Source organism: Eumetopias jubatus, unplaced genomic scaffold (genome assembly GCF_037043125.1).
Source record: "Eumetopias jubatus isolate StellerSeaLion01/CBP00866 unplaced genomic scaffold, mEumJub1_p1.0 scaffold_12, whole genome shotgun sequence".
In the NCBI taxonomy this organism is placed as follows: domain Eukaryota; kingdom Metazoa; phylum Chordata; class Mammalia; order Carnivora; family Otariidae; genus Eumetopias; species Eumetopias jubatus.
The window spans coordinates 33,192,991-33,213,474 of record NW_028274818.1 but is presented as its reverse complement, the minus strand read 5'-3'; the positions used below and the strand labels follow the sequence as shown (position 1 = coordinate 33,213,474).

Sequence of the window (20,484 nt, the reverse complement as noted above, 5' to 3'; positions counted from 1 at the left end):
GAACAAGTTGTCGGAGGTAGCAGAACTTTGAGGTCCTTTGTCTTCTCATGCCACTTGCTGACATCCTTGCTCATCCTTCAAGGCCTAATCCAAGGATCTTTCCTTTGGAAAGACTCCACTGGTCACACCTCCACGCAAGTTTCTTTCTTTAATCATATTGGGCCATCTATTGCTGGACGGTGACTTGCCCTGCCAACCTCACTCTCTTTATATGCCTATAATCTCCACAATATCTAGAAAGAGAAACTGCCTTAAATTGAATTATTTTTGTAACAGCTTTACTGATATATTATTGTCATGCAATAAACTGCACATATTTAAAACGTGCCATTTGATAAGTTTTGGCGTATGTATACATCTGTAAAACCATCACCACCATCAAGACAATAAACATATCCACCACATTAACCATTCATTTATTGGTGGACATTTAGGTTGTTTCAAAATTTTATTTAAAAGAAAGCTGCTCCAAGGATTCATGTACAAGTCTTCATATGGGCATATGCTTTCTTTTCTCGTGGATAAATGCATAAGAATGGAATGGCTAGGTCATTTGGCAGATGTTTACTTACCTTTTGACAAACCGCTAAGCTGTTTTCAAAGTGGTTTTATCATTTTACATCCCCAGTAGCAGTTTTTTAGCATTTTATCATTTTATATCCCCAGTAGCAGTTTCTGTTCCCCCACATCCTCCCAACACCTGGTATGGCCACTCTTTATACTTTTAGCCATTCTAATTTGTATGATTCGGTATCTCATTATGGTCTTAATTTACATTTACTTAATGACAAATGATGTTGAGCATCTTTTCATGTGCTTTTTGTTTTGTTTTGTTTATCTTCTTTGGTGTCTACTCAAGTCTTTTGCATATTTTTTAATAGACTGTATGCTTGGATCTATGGTCCATTTTGAGTTAATTTTTATGTATGGAGTAAGGTATGGAGTCCAAGTTCATTTTTTTCCATACAATATCCAATTACTTTAGCACCATTTCCTAAAAAGGCTATTCTGTCTCTACTGAACTGCCTCTATAACTTTGTTAAAAATCAATTGCCCATGGGGAGCCTGGGTGGCTCAGTCGTTAGGCGTCTGCTTTCGGCTCGGGTCATGATCCCGGGGTCCTGGGTTCGAGCCCCACATTGGGCTCCCCGCTCGGCGGGAAGCCTGCTTCTCCCTCTCTCACTCTCCAAGCTTGTGTTCTCTCTCTCGCTGTGTCTCTGTCTGTCAAATAAATAAAATCTTAAAAAAAAAAATCAATTGCCCATGAATGTGTGGGTCTTTTTCTAGACTCTCTCTTCTGTTCCATTATTCTATATTTACAGCAATACCACACTGTCTTAAAGGCCATAGCTTTATGTAAGTCTTGAGATTAGATAATATTAATTCTCCAATTTTGTTCTTCTCTTTCAGAAGGCTATTTTTGGTCTGTTGTATTTTAGTAGGAATTTTAAAGTGAATTTATCTATTTCTACCTTTAAAAAAAGGCTGCTGAAAATTTTATAGTGATTGCATTGAATTTATAGATTAATTTGGGGAGAATTGACATTTTAGTAATATTGAGACTTCCAATGCTTGAATATGATATATCTTCCCATTATTTAGATCATCTTTTATTTCTCCCAGCAGTGGTTTGTAGTTTTTAATGCAGAAATCTCTGTTTAAAGATATATTTATTTGAGAGAGAAAGAACAAGTGCGAGTGGGGGAAGGGGTAGAGGGAGAGACTCTTTAAGCAGACTCCCTGCTCAGCGCAAGTCCTGATGCAGGTCTCCATCTAACGACCCTGAGACCATGACCTGAGTCAAAACCAAGAATCAGATGCTTAACAAACTAAGACACCCAGGTGCCCCAATGAAGAAATCTTTTACATCTTTAGCTTGATTTATCCCCAAGCATTTCAAAATTTTTCATGCTGTTGTCAATAGTGTGTGTGTGTGTGTCATATATACACATATATTTATGTATATTATTTAATATATATTTAATATATATTATTATGTGTATTATAATAATATATATTATATATGTGTGTATTATAATAATATATATATATTATTATTTCAACTTCCAATTGTGTGTTGTATATGGAAATACAGTTGATCTTTGTATGTTGATCTTATATTCTGCTACCAGAATATAAGAATATATTCTGAAACTTTCTTCTTAGTTCTAGGAACTTTTTGCGGATTCCATCAGATATTTCTACCCAGACAAGCATGTCATCTACGTATAAAGACAGTTTTACTTCATTTCTACTATGGATGACTTATTTCTTCTTGAATTGAGGCTTAGTAATGTTGGAAGTCCAGGAACCTGAGTTTTAATGCCAATTCTGCTATAACGACTGTGCAACCTTTGGCAAGTTGCTTTCCCTCTCTGAACCCCAGTCGCCCTGTAAAGTGATCCATGTTCTCTCCCACTTCTAACATTCAGGGAGACAAAGAATGCTTTCTGGAAGGTATTAGCACTCTAGTTGTAATCCACGGCTTCTTGCCTCCAGGCCTCTGAGTCCTACTTCCTCCCGTTAAGCTGTTGACTCATCCTGCTCAAGACAGTTGAGTTGAACGGGAGGGTGTCACCTCTTCTCCTCCCAACATTCCAGTGAAATAGGGGAGTGGCTGTATTCAGTCATCCTTTTAACGTTTGCTCTGCTGCCTCCTATTGGCAAAGCCCAGTCTCAGGAAAAATTCAGGTGAGAGACACATACATAGAAAAAGCAATTTCATTTGGTATTTTAAAAAATTTTGTCATTACACACATTCCATCCTTTTGCTTTAGAATTCAGTCCTTATCAATAATGTAATGTACAAAGATGGGATAGGCTAAGAAGCTGAAAAGACACAGTCCTGTCCTTCAGGAACTTGAGTCCAAAAAGAAAATGGTCCATTCTCTATCTTTTTAAGAGGGGGTAGGCAGACAAAGCTACGCTGGACTATGTTGGAGAAGGCCTGGATCCTTAAAAATAAGGAATTTGGGCAAACCCAAGCTATGATGGAAATGAGAGATAGAGTGGATGTTTTTATTCTTTTGAGTTATCCTGCATCTAGGTCTCATTTCTAGGTTTGGGAGCTATCTCTCATTCTGAGAAGGAGCCCACCTCCCATCATAGGGAAGACTTGTCCATTCTTCCCAGCATCCGGGGCACCCTCTAGGCCTGCCCAACCAGATGTGTTCACCCCAAATTCTGAATCCAGACCTGGTGATAGAGGAACCATTCAAACTCCTTCTGGCGATGGAAGACAGCAGCAGCTACATCTGATCCCCTGAGTCAGTTGTAGCACATCTCGTTTCTAGAATTCAGAATCATCTGTTTCAACTCTTTCATTTTACAAATGCAGTGTGGACTAAATTAAGACCAACCAAATGAGAACAGGCAGAGGCTATTTATTCAGAGCTTGTTATAGCAAAGAAGTCAGCTATTATCACTTGTGTTTTAACACAGACTTAAAGGCCTGCAGGAGTGGGAAAGCTTTACGGTAGGAAACAAGGAAGCCTTTGGGTATGCCTTGACTGGCATGGGGAAGCTGTCAGCAGGCTAACTAGAAGAAGGACATTCTATGTGATTGGTTAGGAGTGCATATTTGGCTTTCCTGGTTCATGCTAAGTTGGGAGTGGGAACAAAATATAGGGAATCTGTCAGTTACCAATCAAATCATGGCCATCAAGGGACCAATTGTTACAGGAGCTATGGTTTGGCTTCCTGGGCTGGGCGCTGTAGGCAGTGGGTTGGTTTCCTACGTGGCAGATTGTAGATCAGAATTCTATCTCTACATATGGTCTCACCACTGTCCGTTTGTATATTCCATCTCTCAGCAGAAACTGAGACCTGGAGAGGTAGAGTAACCAGAACTGATAGGTCAAAGTGAGGTTCGGCATATTTATCTTGTGACCTCCAAAGGAACTTACATTCTGCTTGTTGAGGAGACCAGGTTTAGACCATGGAAACATGAAGGTCCACACAGATGTCACAGAGAGTAGTTGCCCCAGGAAGTTCGAGTTAGCACTACGGCTTGGTAGAAAGGCTCATCACCTTCCTCTCAAAGCAGATATAGACAGCGCTTCTGTTGATCAAGGGCTCTCTATAGACTGGACATTCTGTCCAGCTGGTGAGGTGAAGTGGTCAGATGAGTGGTTCTCCAGTCTTCCTACTGTATTCATAGTTTACCTCCACCAACGTAAGCTGTGTGAACTTAAACAAGATACTTTACCTTTCTGGCCTTCAGCTTCATCATATGTAAAATGGCAATAATCAGAGCTATCTCATCATTCTTGTATACAAATTAAATGAGTGGGCACTTACAACACACTTAGAACAGTACCTAATATGTAATAAGTGTTTGTTCAAGTTAGCTATGGCAATCCCATTTAGTATTCACATCAACCCAGCGTGGTAAGTAGTATAACCTGCACTTTGCAGATGAAGAAACTAAGGATACTTATGTCATTTGCCCAAGATAGTGGTTGTCAAAGTCAGGATTTTTATTCATGTCTCTATGAAGTCATCACACATTTTTCCTTCCTACTGTACCTCTGAACTCAAGATGCCATTGTTGGAAAAGCGAGCGGTACAATGGGAAGCATATAGGGCTGTGGTATCAGGGTGCACACATTCAACTCTTGGTTCTGCCCCCTTGCACAAGTTACTTACCATCTCTGAGCACTTTATCCTTTGCAAACTGGTAACATTACTATCTACCTCACAGGGTTGTCTTAAGGATTGAATAATATGATGTATGTGAAGTTCCCAATACAGTGCCTGACACATGATGAGTACTTAATAAAGGACAATAATCATTTTAATTGTTGGAGTCGGAAGTGACAATCATAAACCATTCTTTAGAGACTGTCCCTCACTGGCCCCATCTTTATGAAGTCTTCCCTTTGCCCATAACTCATAACCTGACTTCTTCCCTGCTGAATTCCCTGTTGTTGGTACTATGATAGGTCAAGCAATGACTTGGAGGAAGAAATGGGTCTTGCTGGGGAGAGGACTAGATAGGCAAAGAGGTAACAAGTCATTGCTAACATGGTAAAGTATAGTCCCAAAAGACCCAAGCTTCCCATGGCCCAGACTTCCAGAAGAGTCAGAAACGTTTCCCAGGAAACAAACGGAGGAATTTCATCCTTGGCTGTGGGGTGAAACTGTGACGCACCCATCTGGAAGACTCACACCCTTGGCAGGTAAAACCAGCTTCCTCCTTGCTATCCAATGTCTCTTGGAGGTGGTTGTTCCAATTTTAACACCGAGTTCAGTGAAGTTGCCTCCTCAACTATTCCTTGAGAGTTGAAGCTAAGTTATTTGTCAGATTGGTCATAGAAAACCAGGATACATGCAACTGGAAAGTGTGATAGGAGACAGGTGAGATGGAGTAAAAACCCAATAGCAAATAGGTGATAATTATGTGCAGTATGAAAGCAGAAGGTGTCTTGTTTTCAAAGGAACATAAAAAACCATGTCTTCCATCACCCCGAAAGGTAGATATTATCATCCTGTTTTCCAGAGGGAGAAACTGAATTCCAAGAAGGTTAAGTTTTACAGCCCAAATCACTCAGGTAATGAGGGTTGAGTCATGATTTGGATTCAAGAAAAAAGATCTGGGAAAAATACACCTAAATGTTTAAGAGTGGATAAAAGGTGATCTAAATTTTCTTCCTTATGTTTCTCTGTATTTTCCAAACTTTCTCTCTTGGGCAGTTGTTACTTGTATAATGAGAAGAGAAATTAATAAAGTTATTTAAACTTCATCAAGGCCCAAGCTGAGGGCTGAGAGCAGAAGCCAGAGGCCGTGAGGGGAGCTGGCTTTGGGAGCCGGGACATCAGCGTTAGTCTGCTATTCATGAAATTGGGAAAACTAAACTGCTAAGCTGAGGGGCAGTTCAGAGTGAGGTGGGGAGGAAGGAGGCAAACGGCCAGTGCCAGAAGAGCTCAGAGAAGCTCAACATGTAAGGGGTCTGATTAGAGAGCACTGACTTAGTAGTTGGTCACAAAGACAAAGACTTGATCCAGAAACAACCTAGACCCTGGGGCTGGCCAGAATACAAAGCAGAAGAGCCTCAAGATAGTGTTCATGCACTAACATGGACAGGGCTCAGTAACTACACTTTACATCTGTGTGTTCTTAACCCTTATAATAGAGCCTTCTGCCCACTGTAATTTGTGTTGCAATCAAGACTCTGATTGCAAAATATGAGAACCTAAAGTGAGAAAGAAAACCAGGCACAGAGAGGACAGTGCTCAAAGCCAACAAGGTGAAAGCAGACTGAAGCCCTTCACTTGGTCACAGCCCCTTTATGTAGAGGGCAGAGTTGTGGGATCAGAGATGCGAGACAATTAAGACATAGAGCTGGGAATACATTCAGTAAGAGAAAGAAGGCCCACGTTCCCACTGGCTTCTTTCTTCCCCCAAAGAGCAAGAAGTCCCCAGGTAATAAGAGATTCAAGGTCTCCTTACCATTGTTTTTGCTCCTGAAGCATTTCCAAACTCCACGAAGACATTATGCAAAGAAAACTTTATTTGTAGAAATACATTTTGGCCATACAGGATTCCATAGCAAGTATGGGGTTGGGGAGTTGAGTGGGGGTGGTCAATAATTGTAAGATAAGTCTGCAATTTCACATCAGAACTCCTTTCACAACCCACACTTAGTAGCCATTAGTTCACTTTTAAATATCTCACAGAGTCTTGGCAGTCAGTAAATGTGTCCTTAATTTAATAAAATGAATAACACCCCTAGCCACCCCTCTAGAATTTAGAGGGTTTGTTTATTTTATGAAAACCTGCATGAAAACCTGTAGTCGGGTTATAAATATCATCTGTGAATTTTTTAATAAGTCTTGTCTTCACAAACAAAAATAAATAAGTTAAATAGCAAAAATAAATAAATATATTAACCAATAAATACACCCAACAGTAGAAAAGATATTACCAAAATCTTATAAAACCATGGGCTAGATTAAGAGTGGGAACACATGGAGACAACCACAATAAGGAAGCAAATAATAAATAAATAATATACATGGTGACCAGCACTAAATTATATAGCAGCGAGATGGTGGTTTGGGGTCATGCCTCCGCCGGTACCAAGGATGGGACTCTCGGCCAGCACCACTGCCAGTAAGGTCATCACTCTCCTCCTATTTCATCTCCTCCATCCATTGCAGGAGGATGTCGAGCTCTCCCAAAGCCTTCACCACTGCTGCCTGAGGTGTAAGCTGAAAGACACAACTTCTGTGGTGAGCACCTCATAAAGAGACAATATGCACTCCCAGGTTAATTCTCTCCTTTCATTGGGAGGTCTGCAGGGGATTGTAAGCATAGTATTCTTTTCAAGGTGGAGAGCTTGAAAGAAGTTGTGGAATCTCGAGATCTCACAAGAGGATGGAAAATCATGGAGTCCATTACATAGGGAAACTGAAGCCTAGGGGGTGGCAGAATTTGGACTACAACCCAATCCTCTTGAATCACAGAGATCAAAGTAATTAGGCTGTTTTGTTTTGTTTTGTTTTGTTTTGTTTTTAAGAAAGGTGTGTGTGTGTGTGTGTGTGCGTGTGTGTAAGGGTTGCCTACTGTGCAACTTCAACTGAACGAATATTTATTGTGTTAAGCATTGGGCTGCCTAGGGATGCAGAGATGAATGGCACAATCCTTGCTGAGAGGGAATTCAGGCAAGTGAGGGAGACAGAAGCAGACAACTAAAATGTAGTGTGGTGGATAGAGGATGGAGCCCCCATGGGAATCACAGGAGAGGCACCTAACTTTGGTAGAGTAGTCAGTACCTTCCTGGAGGTGATGCCTAGGATGAGTCTCAAAGGAGGAGTAGGAATTAGTCAGTGAGGAGTAGACTCCAGGCCTTCCTGGCAGATGTGCAAAGGCACCAAGATGAGAAACAACATGGCATGTTTTTGAGGGTATGTATAAGTGTGTGAATGTTGGAAAACTATTGCCTCTTATTTGTACAGCTGGAAGATCCAGATATCTCTGGAGTGACTTGGAATTAGGGCCATTTCCTCTTGAATCCCAGAGCATCTTCCAGAGACAGCACCCGTCTAGAGCCTGGATGGGTGTCCCCTGGGTTAAAGCAGAGGGGTGGTCCACATGACTTCAGAGGGTTAACTGAGGGCTACAGGATTTCTACCGGTGTGAATATCCATCCCATCCATCTGTGATCTCCGTTCTAAAAAACACACCCATCCCAACCAAGGCCAAAATTGCATATACCTCTTCAAAGTGACTCAGAATCTGGCTGTATTTCTCCATTGCTTCCTCTCCACAAGGGCATGTCATATGGGCATGCTGAAAGGAATGCCACAGAATAATAGATTTTATTAAAGATTCTGATTTTCTGCCCTTGCCACTACTGTGAAATAAAGGGAATTCTACTCTTTCACCTACATTCTTGCACATACTCCATTCTTATAGAAAAGTCTTTTCAGACCTCATCATTGGGGATCAGAAAACTAATCATCAGCTAGAAGAAGAAGCCAGCTTTATAAGCTCAAGTATGGAGCTCTTTGTTTGATCCCCAAGTCCTATTCAGACCTTATCTTGATATTGAGTCCAATGGCTTGCTGAGTGGCTGCCTGGACACAGGATACACTAATATATTGTAGGATCTTTCACCTACAGAAAAAGTGTAATTTCATGGATAATAGATAACTTTCCTGAATATTAAATAGCATTTTGTAGCTATTTAGACTTTTTGTATGGAGCATATACCCAAAAGTCAGTAAAACTGAGTTCTTACTACCTAGTCACATGGCACAACACAGATTTTGAGAAATTTTGGACTCAGTTTTTCTATCCATTAAAGGGGAGTAAGAAAGAGCTTGGTTGCTAAGTCATTGAAGTTATGTGCAGCAATGGATCCTTTTACCCAAGACCTTTACTCACACAGAGCCGGAGGTCCTTCTTGATGGTAAGAAAAGAGTTGGCAAGACTGCTGGTCTTCCGGAGGATATGCTGGTCAGGAGTCTGATAGTTTTTGAATACCTTGTCCAGGTAGAGTCTCAGTACATGGCGGAGCAGGCAGCACTGATCTGCAGGCTACAAAGAAGACTAGTATGTTGGCGGGGGAAGAGCATCCCGGGACAAGACCCAGGGTGATGGAGATGCCTCCAATTTATATTTCCTTTCAGGACTTTATGGACCAAGCACATACCTTTGTGTCTTGCAAAGACTCAGTCTTCCTCAAGATTCTGATATCAATGATTTCATCTTTGGCTTGCTAAATGGAAGAAGACAAGACAAGAAAGGACAGGTCACTGATGACTGCCAGGTCTTGGACATCAAGACCTCTCATCCTCTCCCTGCCACACAGCCCAGCAGACAGTGTCCCTTTCCAAAACACTCTTAAATTGTGAACTACAGCTGTTTCTTAGGAACACGTCCTCCCTGGTAAGGAGTCCCCAGCCTATCTCTTTTTGTGATCGCACTGCGGGGCTGCCAGAGGACAGAGAAAGACAAGTAGAGAAGAAGAGAGACAGCTACTAGAACAGGGAGGGGTTGCCTCCCTCACTTACCACACTGTCTCGTATCTCAGAAAATCCACTTCGCATTTCCTGAAGGTTTGTGTTGATCACACAGCTTCCCAAATGGAGTGTCTTCAGCCCAGCAGAAGGTGTCCAGAAGAGATAAAATGCAGCAGAGAGAAGGCAGATGGGAAGACCAGAGGCTTTCATCTTGTGCCAGAATCTGAAGACCAAAGGAGCTAGGAATTCAAAGGAAAGAGAACTACTTACTGGTTTTCCCAACATCATGTCTTAAGAAGCCAATTCAGTCACCAGGGACATGCCTTCCCCAGGTGTCCCCTGGTGAAACTCAATAGCTTTGTCTGGCTTTGGACAGTCTGGCCCTTTCATCTAACTTACTAAGAAAAGCTGCTGAGCCTCTGGAAGAAAAGACTCTGGGTGTTTGTTCAGGGTCTGAGTGTGAGTTGGTGCTACAGGTCCTGACTCCTTTATTCTGTCCCCATCCCAGCCCCATCGTCATTGCCCAGCAGGTAAGGCCTGGAGCAGCAGGCCCTTGCAGTGAGTAGACAGAGGATTACATTTCAGGGAAAATGTTAAAACTTGTTTTGGCGAATTGACGTATACAGTCTTCCCTTCCAGAATGCCGTTGTAGCTCACTCTTCTGGTCCTTTTAAGCCTGAAGGGGACCTGCAGGAAAACAGAATCTCACAGAAGCTGTTGCTGAGCCACCAAAAACACGTGGGGAAAATTGTCTGTGGATTTTATGGCCACCCCCCAGGGCAGAAGAGGTTAGCTCTTTGGTATTTGTCTGGGATCAGGTTGGTTATTTGGGGATAATAGATTTATTTCAGGCTCAAAGGCAAATAGAAAGTCAATGATTTCATAACAGTCCTACTGCCAGGGAAAGTCAAGATCTGATGGGCAATTAGCCCAGTTACACCTAACACTTCTCCCTCCTGAGGCGTCTGAGCTCCACAGCACCCTCTACAGGAAGACTATAGTCAGGCACATCTGAGAGGAATGCAGGAGGGTGCTCTTTCCTGACTCTGCACCTCCTGGCTCTGCCCAGGCCCCCCCAGAAAGGAGAAGAAAGGCAGGAAGGGAACTCATTTCTTCTTGGGATAGGCTCCTCCTATCCCCAAACTGCTGAGTTTTAAGATAAATTATAACGGGCTGGGATTAGGGTGAGGAGAACAAAACACTCACCTCGAACACAAAATTTAAGGGGGCACCAAAAGTCTCAATAATCAAGATAAGTAATAATTTAATGCAACATCAGAATTAATGAAAAAAAATCCATGATGAACAACATAGCAACATTTTAAACAAAGACAGAATCTGACAGTGCCATGCTGAGACATACTGGCTACAAGTTCCCATCAAAGTAGGTGGTCCCAGTTTGCCCAGGACTGAGGGGTAGCCCAGGACACAAGACTTTCAGTCTCAAAACTGGGGAAGTCACAGGTAGACCTGAATGCTTTAGTCACCCTACAGCTACGTGACCCTGGGCCTCTTTTAGTTTTGTTTTCTTAGCCCCCCCAAATGGTGGTAATAATTCTTACCCCAGAAACTTGCTTTGACATTTACAGAAACCGATACATGGTTTATACATCTAAAATATAGTGAGTAATCAATTCATTAAAAAAAAAAGAATGTTGTTAGTTGCCTTGAGCATAGGGGGTGTATAGTAAATATAGGTTAAATTCAACAATTTGATTAGCATTTATTGAACACCGTCTTAAATATTGTGCAAGTACTGGCATGAGAAGATAAACATGACAATTCTCTATCCTTAGGATATTTTGTCCTATTGGAAAGGGCTCCTTTAGATGTGGCCCTGAACATACTTGGATAAATGATTGGGAGAACCAGCCTGATCCCCAGAACTGTGTGAATGGTGTAGGGAAAGGGAGTTCTCTTACCTGAGTTCAGGAAAGGCTGTTGCTTGTGGTCTCCTAGGAGTCTGCCTCAAGCCAAGAGGCTTCCAGTTACTTATATATGTCACATAAAGGTGAGCTCCTGCAGGTGAGGTCTGAAACTCCCTTGGAATTTCTCTGGTGGCATTGCACTTCCTCCCACCCTAACGCAGATTAAGTGCTGGCTGTGTTACCTCAACACCTTCCTCCTAAAGAAGTCTTCTTGGGAGACGACTGGGTATAGTTTTTAGATAAAAGATGTGCCTCTTTTTCCCCCTCCCTTCCAGAAGGAAGGTAAAATGGTAATCAGGACCGGAAAGATCGCTGAATTACAGAACTGGGAGAGAATTCCAAGAGGTGATTTTGTCCCCTTCTTTATTCTTCTAATTTTTATTTTTTAAGCTTTTAAGTAATCTGCACACCCAACGTGGTGCTGGTGAAGCAGGAGAGCAAGGTTCTTGTCTCCCAGAGTGGAAGAATGAATCTCGAGGACAAAGGAGAATGAGTAAAGCAATAGAGTTTTATTAAGTGAAGATACAGAAAAAGCTCTCAAGAGTGAGAGGGGTTCCAAAAGGGTTGCCAGCAAGGGCCTCCCCTGAGAGTCTTTAATTTAGAACTGACCAGGGAGCTTGTGGCCTTACCATTCTTGTGATGTCTTGGCTTGAGTAAGGACTGGTGATAACATTTTTAATGGCTTACTTCTTTTTAGGGTCTCGTTATTCTTTCTTGGTCACAGGTGACTGTTATAAAAAAAAGACACTCACCCCACACACTTAGGGCAGGATGGTCCGTTTTGTTTCCTTATCACTCGTTTTCCCAAACCTCCACATTTTGGGGACTTCTGTGAGCCTGATCACATAGCCCCAATATCTGTCTCTCCCTCCCTAGCCCCACCTGTCCGTTACTCACTGGGACTCACAGCCCTGAGATAGAGTCTCTTGCACTACCAACTGAGCCAGCCAGGCGTCCCACCCCCTCCTTTAAGTCCAGTTCTCTTTAACCAGGTTTCTCTCCAACCCAGACACTGGGCTAGCTCCTGCTGTTTCTCCTTGTCTTTTGTTATTTCCAACATTTCTCTCCAGCAATAGCCACCCTGCTTTCCCTCCATTCATCATTAAAGAATGGACCCCAATTCTTTCTTCTTGAGCTATTCTGGGCCACTCGAATCCCTCACTTCTCTGACTTCCAATTGCAGATTTTTCTTTGGCATGTAAGAGAGTCTAATGTTGCCCTCTGTTTCATAAGCCTTAGCCTTTTCTCCCTAATGACGCTGAAAAATTTTCTTAGACAGGGACTAATCCAACAAGTGGGACACTTCCGCGTAAGATTAAATCAAAACACCCGGAATTAACTATGTACAATGCTTTGAAAACTCTCAAGATGGTAGAGATTATAATATATTCCTTTTCAGCTCTTAATACCTAAGACTTTGGGGTCCTGTATTTGAGTTCAGGGATTCCATGGTTTACAGGATGACTTTCCCATATGATTTCATTTTTCTGGATTTCAGTTTACGTATCTGTTAACATATCAGTTTACATACAAATGAGAGCAATAGAATAGGTAATGTATAAGAACCACCTCAATTCTGATATTTAATGTCACTATGATTCCTTGCTCTTCTACCTTTTGGGTCAGAGTGTTCTTTTTAATGTCTTTTAATGTCTCCCTAAAGTGAAGACCATAACTTTTCATTGTAATGCTTGATAAATGTTGAGAATATGTGTGAATATCTAATCTAAATATCTCTTGAGCTCATGCCTGTTTTTTCATTATTGCTGCTAGGTAGACCATTTCTCATGATCATCCAGAACTGTGATTAAAGTAATGAGAAACATGGTTTGACAAGAATACTTAAAGTCACAACCTTCAGATAGTATAGGCTGTTCTCTTGCCAGTGAGTTCCTTTCCTTTAAGCAAGAAGAATGCCATTGCTTTGTTTGAAGGTACGTGTAGTGATTAACTAAACTTATTCATGTGCAATCCTGATTCTACTTTAATAATTGAGTCTCTCCTTTTTCTACATTGAAGTACTTTCTTCTCTTAAAATCCATTGAATACATCCCATTCCACTCTCTGTACAGATACCAATTCAACTCTCCTCCTCTATAAAACTGCCCCTGCCTCACCCTAACCTCTCTCTCTTTCTCTCTCTCTCTCTCTCTCTCTCTCCATCCCCATTTCCCAGGGCAAAATTGGTCCCTCCCAACTGTGGACCTCCACTCTACCTTGCAAATACTTCTTTTTTACTTATCACAGTTAACTGTCGTTTTTTTGGTCGCATATCTAGATATCTCACTAGCCTGAGAGCTCCGTGTTCACCTTTGTGGTCCCAACACTCAATGACTCCTGGTAGGTGCTCAGGTAATATTTGATAACTATTGAATGAACATACTTATTTAAAATCATGTCTTCTTTATGTTATATCCTGCCACAGGATCTCAGGCTTGGCTGAACCTAAAAATAAAGACATATAAAGCAATTAGTCATTACCAAATGGCCTGAAATCAGAGAGAGATAGGAGGATGGGGAGGTGAGGGTAAAAGATAGGCTGGTTTGAGGTCAGAAGTTATATTGGTCATATTAAGGAATTTGGATTTTATCCAAAAGCAAGGAGTTATGAAGGCTTTCAGCAAGGAGCAATGTGATTGGATAAGCGAACTAGAAAATCTACTTGAAGCAGTTAAGACAGGGAGGAGTGGAGTCCAACGGAGGGCTTTCAGGACAGAGATGACTAGGGCAACAAAGCTCACAACGTATGTGAGGACTAGCAAATGGCCTAGCTGGCTGGAGCTGGATTTTGTGTAGAGGGGCAATGGGAGATCAAGTTGGAAATATGGCTTTATCTTCAAGGTTATCATGCCAAGGAATGTGATCTTGGACTAGGAGTCTAGAAAGAGAGTGTCTAGCTCTAGCTTTACCTGCAGCTCGCTGTGTGGTCTTGGGGAAATCACTTCCCTTCTCTGGATCTCAGTTTCCTCATCTGTAAATTTTGGGGAAATTAATTAAATGATTCAAGTCCTTTTCATTTCTGGCCTTTGTTTCTGTGATTCTTTGTCCTTACCCCCTGCCGTCCCCAAAGCAGTAAGGAGCCATGGAGGGTCTTAGAGTGGGAAAAGAGATGTGTTAGTAACTGTACTAACCATGAGATCCTCGAGGGCAGCAGAGTGCTTGGCACATTGTTAGTGATCAAATAAAACACTTGACAGATGATGAGGCTGTGGTGAAGAAATGGGGGGCACATTTCATGAGCACATCAAGCTAACTCTAGGAAATAGGGTTTTAAAACTGAGAGTCAGCAAATAATCAGTGCCAGTGTAATTATAAAGGTGAGTTGGGCAGAGGAGATAAAAGAAGAATCCCTTCTTATGAAATAAATTCAGCTTCCTAACCAAGCCATTTTGGGGCAGGAAACAATTTTCTAGAAACCAAGAACAAAACCCAGCCACTCCTTTTTTCCCAAGGCAAGTCCTGAGTTTGCAGCTCAGGGTTTTTCCTGTCTACACCAACGTCACAGTTAGCTGGCACGTGGGCTTCTTGCCCAGTTGCATCACCTTGGGGGGAAACACTTGGGTGTTCAGGTTCTGCTGAAGGAAGATCTTCAGCTCCCTGGGTGGGCAAGTAGAGACTGTTCTTACTCCCAGGCCTACAGTGTGGAGCTTTGCCCAGCCTGCAGCCTCTGGTACCTCCCCTGCTACCCCTCTGCAGGGTGGGGGTGGGCAGAGCAGCTGACGTTTTCTGAAGCATACATTTTCAGTTCCCTGTCCTCAAAGCCTATAAAAAGGGTGACATCATTTCCTTTTCCTGCGTCTTTCTATCATGCTCTGTTTAACCAACTTGACTTGCTGCCACCCTTTCTCTTGAGATTTCCTCTGACATAGCTGAACCCAGAGCTGGTTAATTCCTCCCAACCTCTGCCTGCAAAGTGGAACCACTGGGAAAACCCTCCCCTGGACGTGGAATCTGGGAACAAAAATCCAGACATGGCCTTGAATTAAGTTTCCTCAACTAGAAGAATAGGGATGAACTTAATTCTTTGCCTTTTAATTCCACAAACAAGCATGGAGACTCCCATGTGTGGGCACTGAGCTGGATGACCCCAGAGCATCCAAGTGAAAAGATTGGTTTCTTGGGACCTCTTGTGGGATTCAGAGCATTGTAGGGAAACAGAGCCTCTACTGTGGGAGATCTTAACCTGGGAGAAGGTGGGTGGAAAAATAACACATCTTTTCCCTAACCTCTAATCAAAATTTAGTATTTTCTTTGATTATGAGAATAGGAAACAAATACAAACCACAAAAGTATTAGCAATACCTGTGACTTTGTCACTGATAGAAATCACAAATGTTTTTGTATCACATTACAGTTGTTTCAGACACTTCAAAATATCATTTATACTCATCATTACTTAGAACTGTTAGTAGTTTGTAGGTCTGTCTGCTGCTAGATCTTGTTAATGCATTAATAAAGAAGCACATTCATTATATATAACCTACTGTTATTCTATATTTTGATAGTTGTATTTTAATATAATTGATTTCTTTTGTAATCCTTTATATTTTATTTTATGTATTTAGAAACATTATTCTGAGTAGGGTCCGTAGGCTTTGCTCTGTGCCAAGGAGGTCCAGAGCACACAGAAGGTTGAGATCCCTGGCTCTAATGGCAGGCACAAAGACGCATAGGTATGCCAATCACACTTTCCCAATTGTGACAGGAAGTGGGAGAGGAAGGGGGTTATTTGTAAAGATGGTGGGAGAGATTGTTATCAGGACATTCCTAGAAAAATCAGAGTTTGTGCTCATCATGGGCACTGAGGGTTGGGGGGTGTGTGGAGATTATTTCTTATCTAAGTTGGTTTCTTGGAGAGAGTCCGGTTTGAGCAAGGCTTTGAAGAACTAATGATTTTCTGAGGTTTGGGGATGGAGAGGCTGTGGCAGGAGCAGAAGGGCCCTTGCTCCTTTCAGTGGGATGGCTAGAACAAAGTTCCTGATGCAGAAGGTGCTTCTGTACCTGAGGGAGGATGCCCCTGTGGGTGTTGGGTGGAGTAGGGGGTCAGGTATTGAAGAAGGTTGAAAAGGGTCAATGCCATGAATGGTAAACATCCGTCTGAGGAAGCGGCCCTCTGAAATCTTCCATTTCTAAGAACCAATGACCAGTTTCCTTTGGTGATGCTTAGGTCAACATTGCACACATCACACAGGAGCTCAGCTGACTTGCTTACCGATTCATTTCCCTAACTAGATTCAAAGCCCTTTTTCAGGCACCGGTTCCCCACAGAGACTAAGCTCTCTGACATCCAACACCGTCTCCTCAGACATCATTTCTAGCTCTCCAGGCATAATCCCATTGTCTCAGCACCGTCCTCCAAGAGGTCACCGCGAGGGAGCGTCATCTGCACTCTGCCTCAGGGGCACCTCCTCTAGAGTTGCACTGCACCCTTCCTGGGCTAGGTGTGGATGTGTTAGAGACACTGAGGAGGTGAGGAAGAAGTCAAGCCAGTACTTCTTGAGTTCTTTCTCCCCACTCACAGAGCTGCTGGCCCGAAAAAACTGAGAACTCCCTGCCCAAGACGGAAGGGGCTGCTGCTGGCCTTGTCAGAGCAGACAACGTGCCTTAGCGGGCATACTCGGGACCATGCTGCTCCCAAGTAAGCAGGGACCTAGGTTAGCTTGGCCCAAAGGGCCGGCTGGCCCAGGAGAGGGATGGGAGGCACTGGCCTTCAGGCTTCAGGATGTGGACTTGAAGACCATAAGACAATAACCAGGGGCAAAATCAAAACCAAAGCCAGGGAGGCCAGACAGAGGGGAAAACTGATTCCTTGTTCTAGGCTAGAAACAGGGATACAAAACAGATGTATCCATGGAGGACAACGCATGTCAGACAGCCAAAAAGCCAAGCTACAGGTTTCCTGCGAGAGGGAGCTGCTCACACAGCTGGGATTGGCTTTGCTTCACGTACGTATTAATTTATTCGAGGCCTATTTATATACTGAGCGCAGCCATTCACAATGTCGCCATCCCCGAGGAGCACAGTCTGGGAAAGAGGAGATGGACACTAATGGATCTCTGACTTGTCAAACACTGGAAAACTGCTCTAGGTCCCAGGGAACACAAATGGGGTAGCGTGGGGGTGGAGAGGAAGGAGCAAGAGGAAGACTGCTTTCTGTCCCTGGGGTGGAGCTATGGTTCTTAGCAAGTTCAGCCTAGGCTAGGGCAGAGATGGGACCGCAACGGAGGGTGACCAGAGGCTCTTTTGTTGTTTGGAGCACTTACTGAATGCGAGGCACTGAATACTTCATAAAATATTAACTCATTTTATCTTCAGGCAACCCATGAGGTAGGTATGACCATTCTTTTCATTTTCCAACTAAGGAAACTGAGGCACAGAGTCTTCTTAGTACCTAAGAAAGTGACCAGAGGTATCCAGACTTGGGGCATGCTGGGGCAAACGGACCTCATGGTAAGTGCTGGATTCTGAACCCTCTCTGGGGCCCCGTGCCTGGATCAAGCCTTGTTCCTGCAATAGAGGAGGCCTCTTTTACGACACTCTAATCTACGGATGGGGGCTCCATGGCAGAGGTCTGAGACTGGACTAACCAAGTGGCTCTCAGAAACAGAACTGGAAGTAGAGACTATCTCTAGAATGCTCTAGAGCTCACTCATAGCAGCTTTTTAAGAAGTTATCCTCCCCCAAACTCCTTGGCCAAATGGGATATGCTGGTCCCCGAACCTACCTCCAGAAATGAGTTTGTTCTGCCCCTGGTCAGGCATTCATTCCCAGCTGCCTGGGAGACAGCCTGTGATCTGCAGGTACCGGGGATTGTGCTGGGCATGAATGAAGTAAGGTCCAACCAGGTCGAGGGAGGGACCCCGCACTGGGATGAGTCTGTGACTGAGGAAGGATGAGTGTAGCAGGGTGTCTGAGTAACAGAGAGATTCAGGAAGACAGCCAGAGCCTGGCTGGTTGCACTGAAACTCCAAGTTCCCTCTCAGCTGACAGCCTCCTGGGGTGCAGAAGGCCAGTGCCTTTTGCCTTATCTCACTTGCCAGTGTAAAAAGCATGTTTGAGGAAGCCTTTCCTGAAACGGTGGTGTTTTTTGGGAAATAAGATTAGAAAAGGTGAGAATCAGTAGGAGCAACCATCATTTTTAATGGGCACCTACTATACATCTACTATACACATCTACTATAGATGATGTCCTGAATCCTCATAAAGATTCCACGAGGCAGCTCTCTCCTGCATTTGTACTGATAGGGAAACTGAGGCTCAGATTAAGTAGATTGCCCGAGGTTATACAGTAAGGGCAGGAGCAGGATTTCACACAAAAGCCTATTCTTTTATCCTCTCGGCCAATCTTTCGGGCAAGACTACAGTTCTAAAAGACAGTTGCCCTAAGCATGCCTGGCTGTCAGTGATTTGCTCTGGAAGATGGGAGGAGGAGAGAGTGTTCTCCAGGAGGAGCCCAGACTGCCAGTTGGACCAGGAACATCATGTGACACATTCAGAAGTTGGCTTCTGCTTCTTTGCTCTTTGTTGGCCCATTAATTAGTGTGCAACTTTGCAGGATTGTTGCTAGTAACCCCAGGTCCTTTTTTGTGCATCTGGGTTTAATGATCTGCATTGCTTTCATCCAGCATAGTAATCTAGGCCCTGGATTATATAGTCTTGGCCAAAATAAAGTGAACTCCCGCAGCAGCAAGGGGAGGGAACGCTGGAGCCGGGAAGATGGGACCTGGATTTACTGTCTACATCTGCCCTCCCTTAGCCATGTGATTTGGGGCAAGTCTCCCACCTTCCTGAGCCTCAGCCGCTTTCACTGCTCACTTAGGGTAAGACCTCCGACCTCGGCTTCTCTGGGACTCGAGCGAGATCATATATGTAAGGTGCCTGCCGTGGTCCTGCCACCTGCTGTGAGGTCCCTCCCTTGACACCTTAGCAGTGGAAGGCCAACCCTAGGTTTGCAAGCGTGTCTAGGGGCTTGTACAGGACTCAGAAGGGATGGTTTGGGGGAGAATTTTATACTTGGTTCCTCGGCAGGCATGTATTAAGCACCAGCTCTGTGAAAGCAGAAAACAAACAGACAAGCAAACGAACAAAAAACAATAACAAGGCCAAAACCAAAAACGTAACTCTGTTCCAGGCTCCCTGTGGGCTACAAAAGAGGTCAGGAGACATTCTTCAAGTCTGGAAGAAAAGAAAGTACAGGTGCACAATTGAAAGGGACAAATGAAACACGCAGACAAGAGATATAGAAGGAAAGAGAGGGAGAGACATCTTCTCCTTCCCTAGTTCTTTCTCCCCCTCCTACCCCATCTCCTCCTCCTCCTGTACCACTTCTTCCGCTAGGCAGATACAGCTCATGACTCTGGGAAAGCGCCTTCCCTGCCTCCCGCCACGCGTGCACAATCTGAAGGCAGCGTTCCGTCGTGACTGAGGGTCCTGGTTTTGGAGTAGGACGCCCTGAGTTTGAATCCCAGTTCCACAACCAGTTCCATGACCCTAGGTATGTGTGGAACCTCGCCAAGCTTTAGATCTCTTCATCTGTAGAATTGGGTTGGTCAATCATCTTTACCTCACAGGAGTATCATGAGGAAGACTCTTAATAGTCTATTAATCCCGTCAGAACGTAACATGGGATTTTTTTTTTAACCCTACCTCTGTTTACCCATACATGTGCCCACAATGTGCAAAGGCTCTAAGATGAGAGCATGCCCGGGGTGTTTGAGGAACACAGATGATAGGCCAGGATGGCTGGGTCGAAGTGAGCCCCGACACGCAGTCTGGCTATGGTTAGAGGAAACAGAGCTGGGGAGGCCATGTGGGCAGATCACAGGGCTCTCTAGGCCGTCTTGATGACTCTGGCTTTTAAATGAGCACACACACAGGTGGTTCAGCTGGTTGGGTGTCTGCCTTTGGCTCAGGTCATGATCCTGGGGTTCTGGGATGGAGCCCCACATTGGGCTCCCTGCTTAGCGGGAAGCCTGCTCTCCTTCTCCCTCTGCCTGCCACTCCCCTTGCTTCTGCTCTCTCTCTCTCTGTCAAATAAATGAATAAAATCTTAAAAAATAAAATAAATGAGCTCACACAGGAGATTGTA

General features: G+C 43.6%; 2 protein-coding genes across 3 annotated transcripts in view; both read right to left on the bottom strand.

Annotated features, from left to right (window-relative positions):
• Positions 1-6,494: 6,494 nt before the first annotated feature.
• IL20 (interleukin 20) lies at positions 6,495-9,988 on the bottom strand. Of its 2 annotated transcripts, XM_088017218.1 has the most exons (6): positions 9,868-9,988; positions 9,520-9,707; positions 9,159-9,224; positions 8,891-9,043; positions 8,219-8,293; positions 6,495-7,212 (listed from the first exon to the last, which is right to left on the bottom strand). In XM_088017218.1, exons 1-6 carry the CDS (start codon positions 9,986-9,988, stop codon positions 7,135-7,137), a joined length of 681 nt encoding a protein of 226 aa, XP_087873344.1. In that variant the 3' UTR covers positions 6,495-7,134. The 2 variants fall into 2 exon arrangements, with proteins under 2 accessions (XP_087873344.1, XP_087873345.1); XM_088017219.1 differs by lacking the exon at positions 9,868-9,988 and having other exon boundaries at positions 9,520-9,678.
• A 94-nt stretch (positions 9,989-10,082) lies between these two features.
• IL19 (interleukin 19) overlaps positions 10,083-20,484 on the bottom strand; it is a 102,571-nt gene continuing 92,169 nt past the window's right edge. The window contains exons 10-11 of the mRNA XM_088017225.1: positions 13,780-13,841; positions 10,083-10,155 (exon numbers count right to left, since the gene is read on the bottom strand). Of these exons, the coding sequence (XP_087873351.1) occupies positions 13,806-13,841 (36 nt within the window). The 3' untranslated portion in view covers positions 10,083-10,155; positions 13,780-13,805. The remainder of the gene's footprint in view (positions 10,156-13,779; positions 13,842-20,484) is intronic.

What these genes read in the sequence shown, in the direction of transcription:
- IL20 (XM_088017218.1), bottom strand. Translation starts at nt 9,988, where the DNA reads ATGACGATGGGGCTGGGATGGGGACAGAATAAAGGAGTCAGGACCTGT. An exon ending in CTGAGATACGAGACAGTGTG is followed by an intron (nt 9,225 to 9,519) that starts GTAAGTGAGGGA and finishes TCTTCCATTTAG; the next exon opens with CAAGCCAAAGATGAAATCAT. An exon ending in AGTCTTTGCAAGACACAAAG is followed by an intron (nt 9,044 to 9,158) that starts GTATGTGCTTGG and finishes TCTTCTTTGTAG; the next exon opens with CCTGCAGATCAGTGCTGCCT.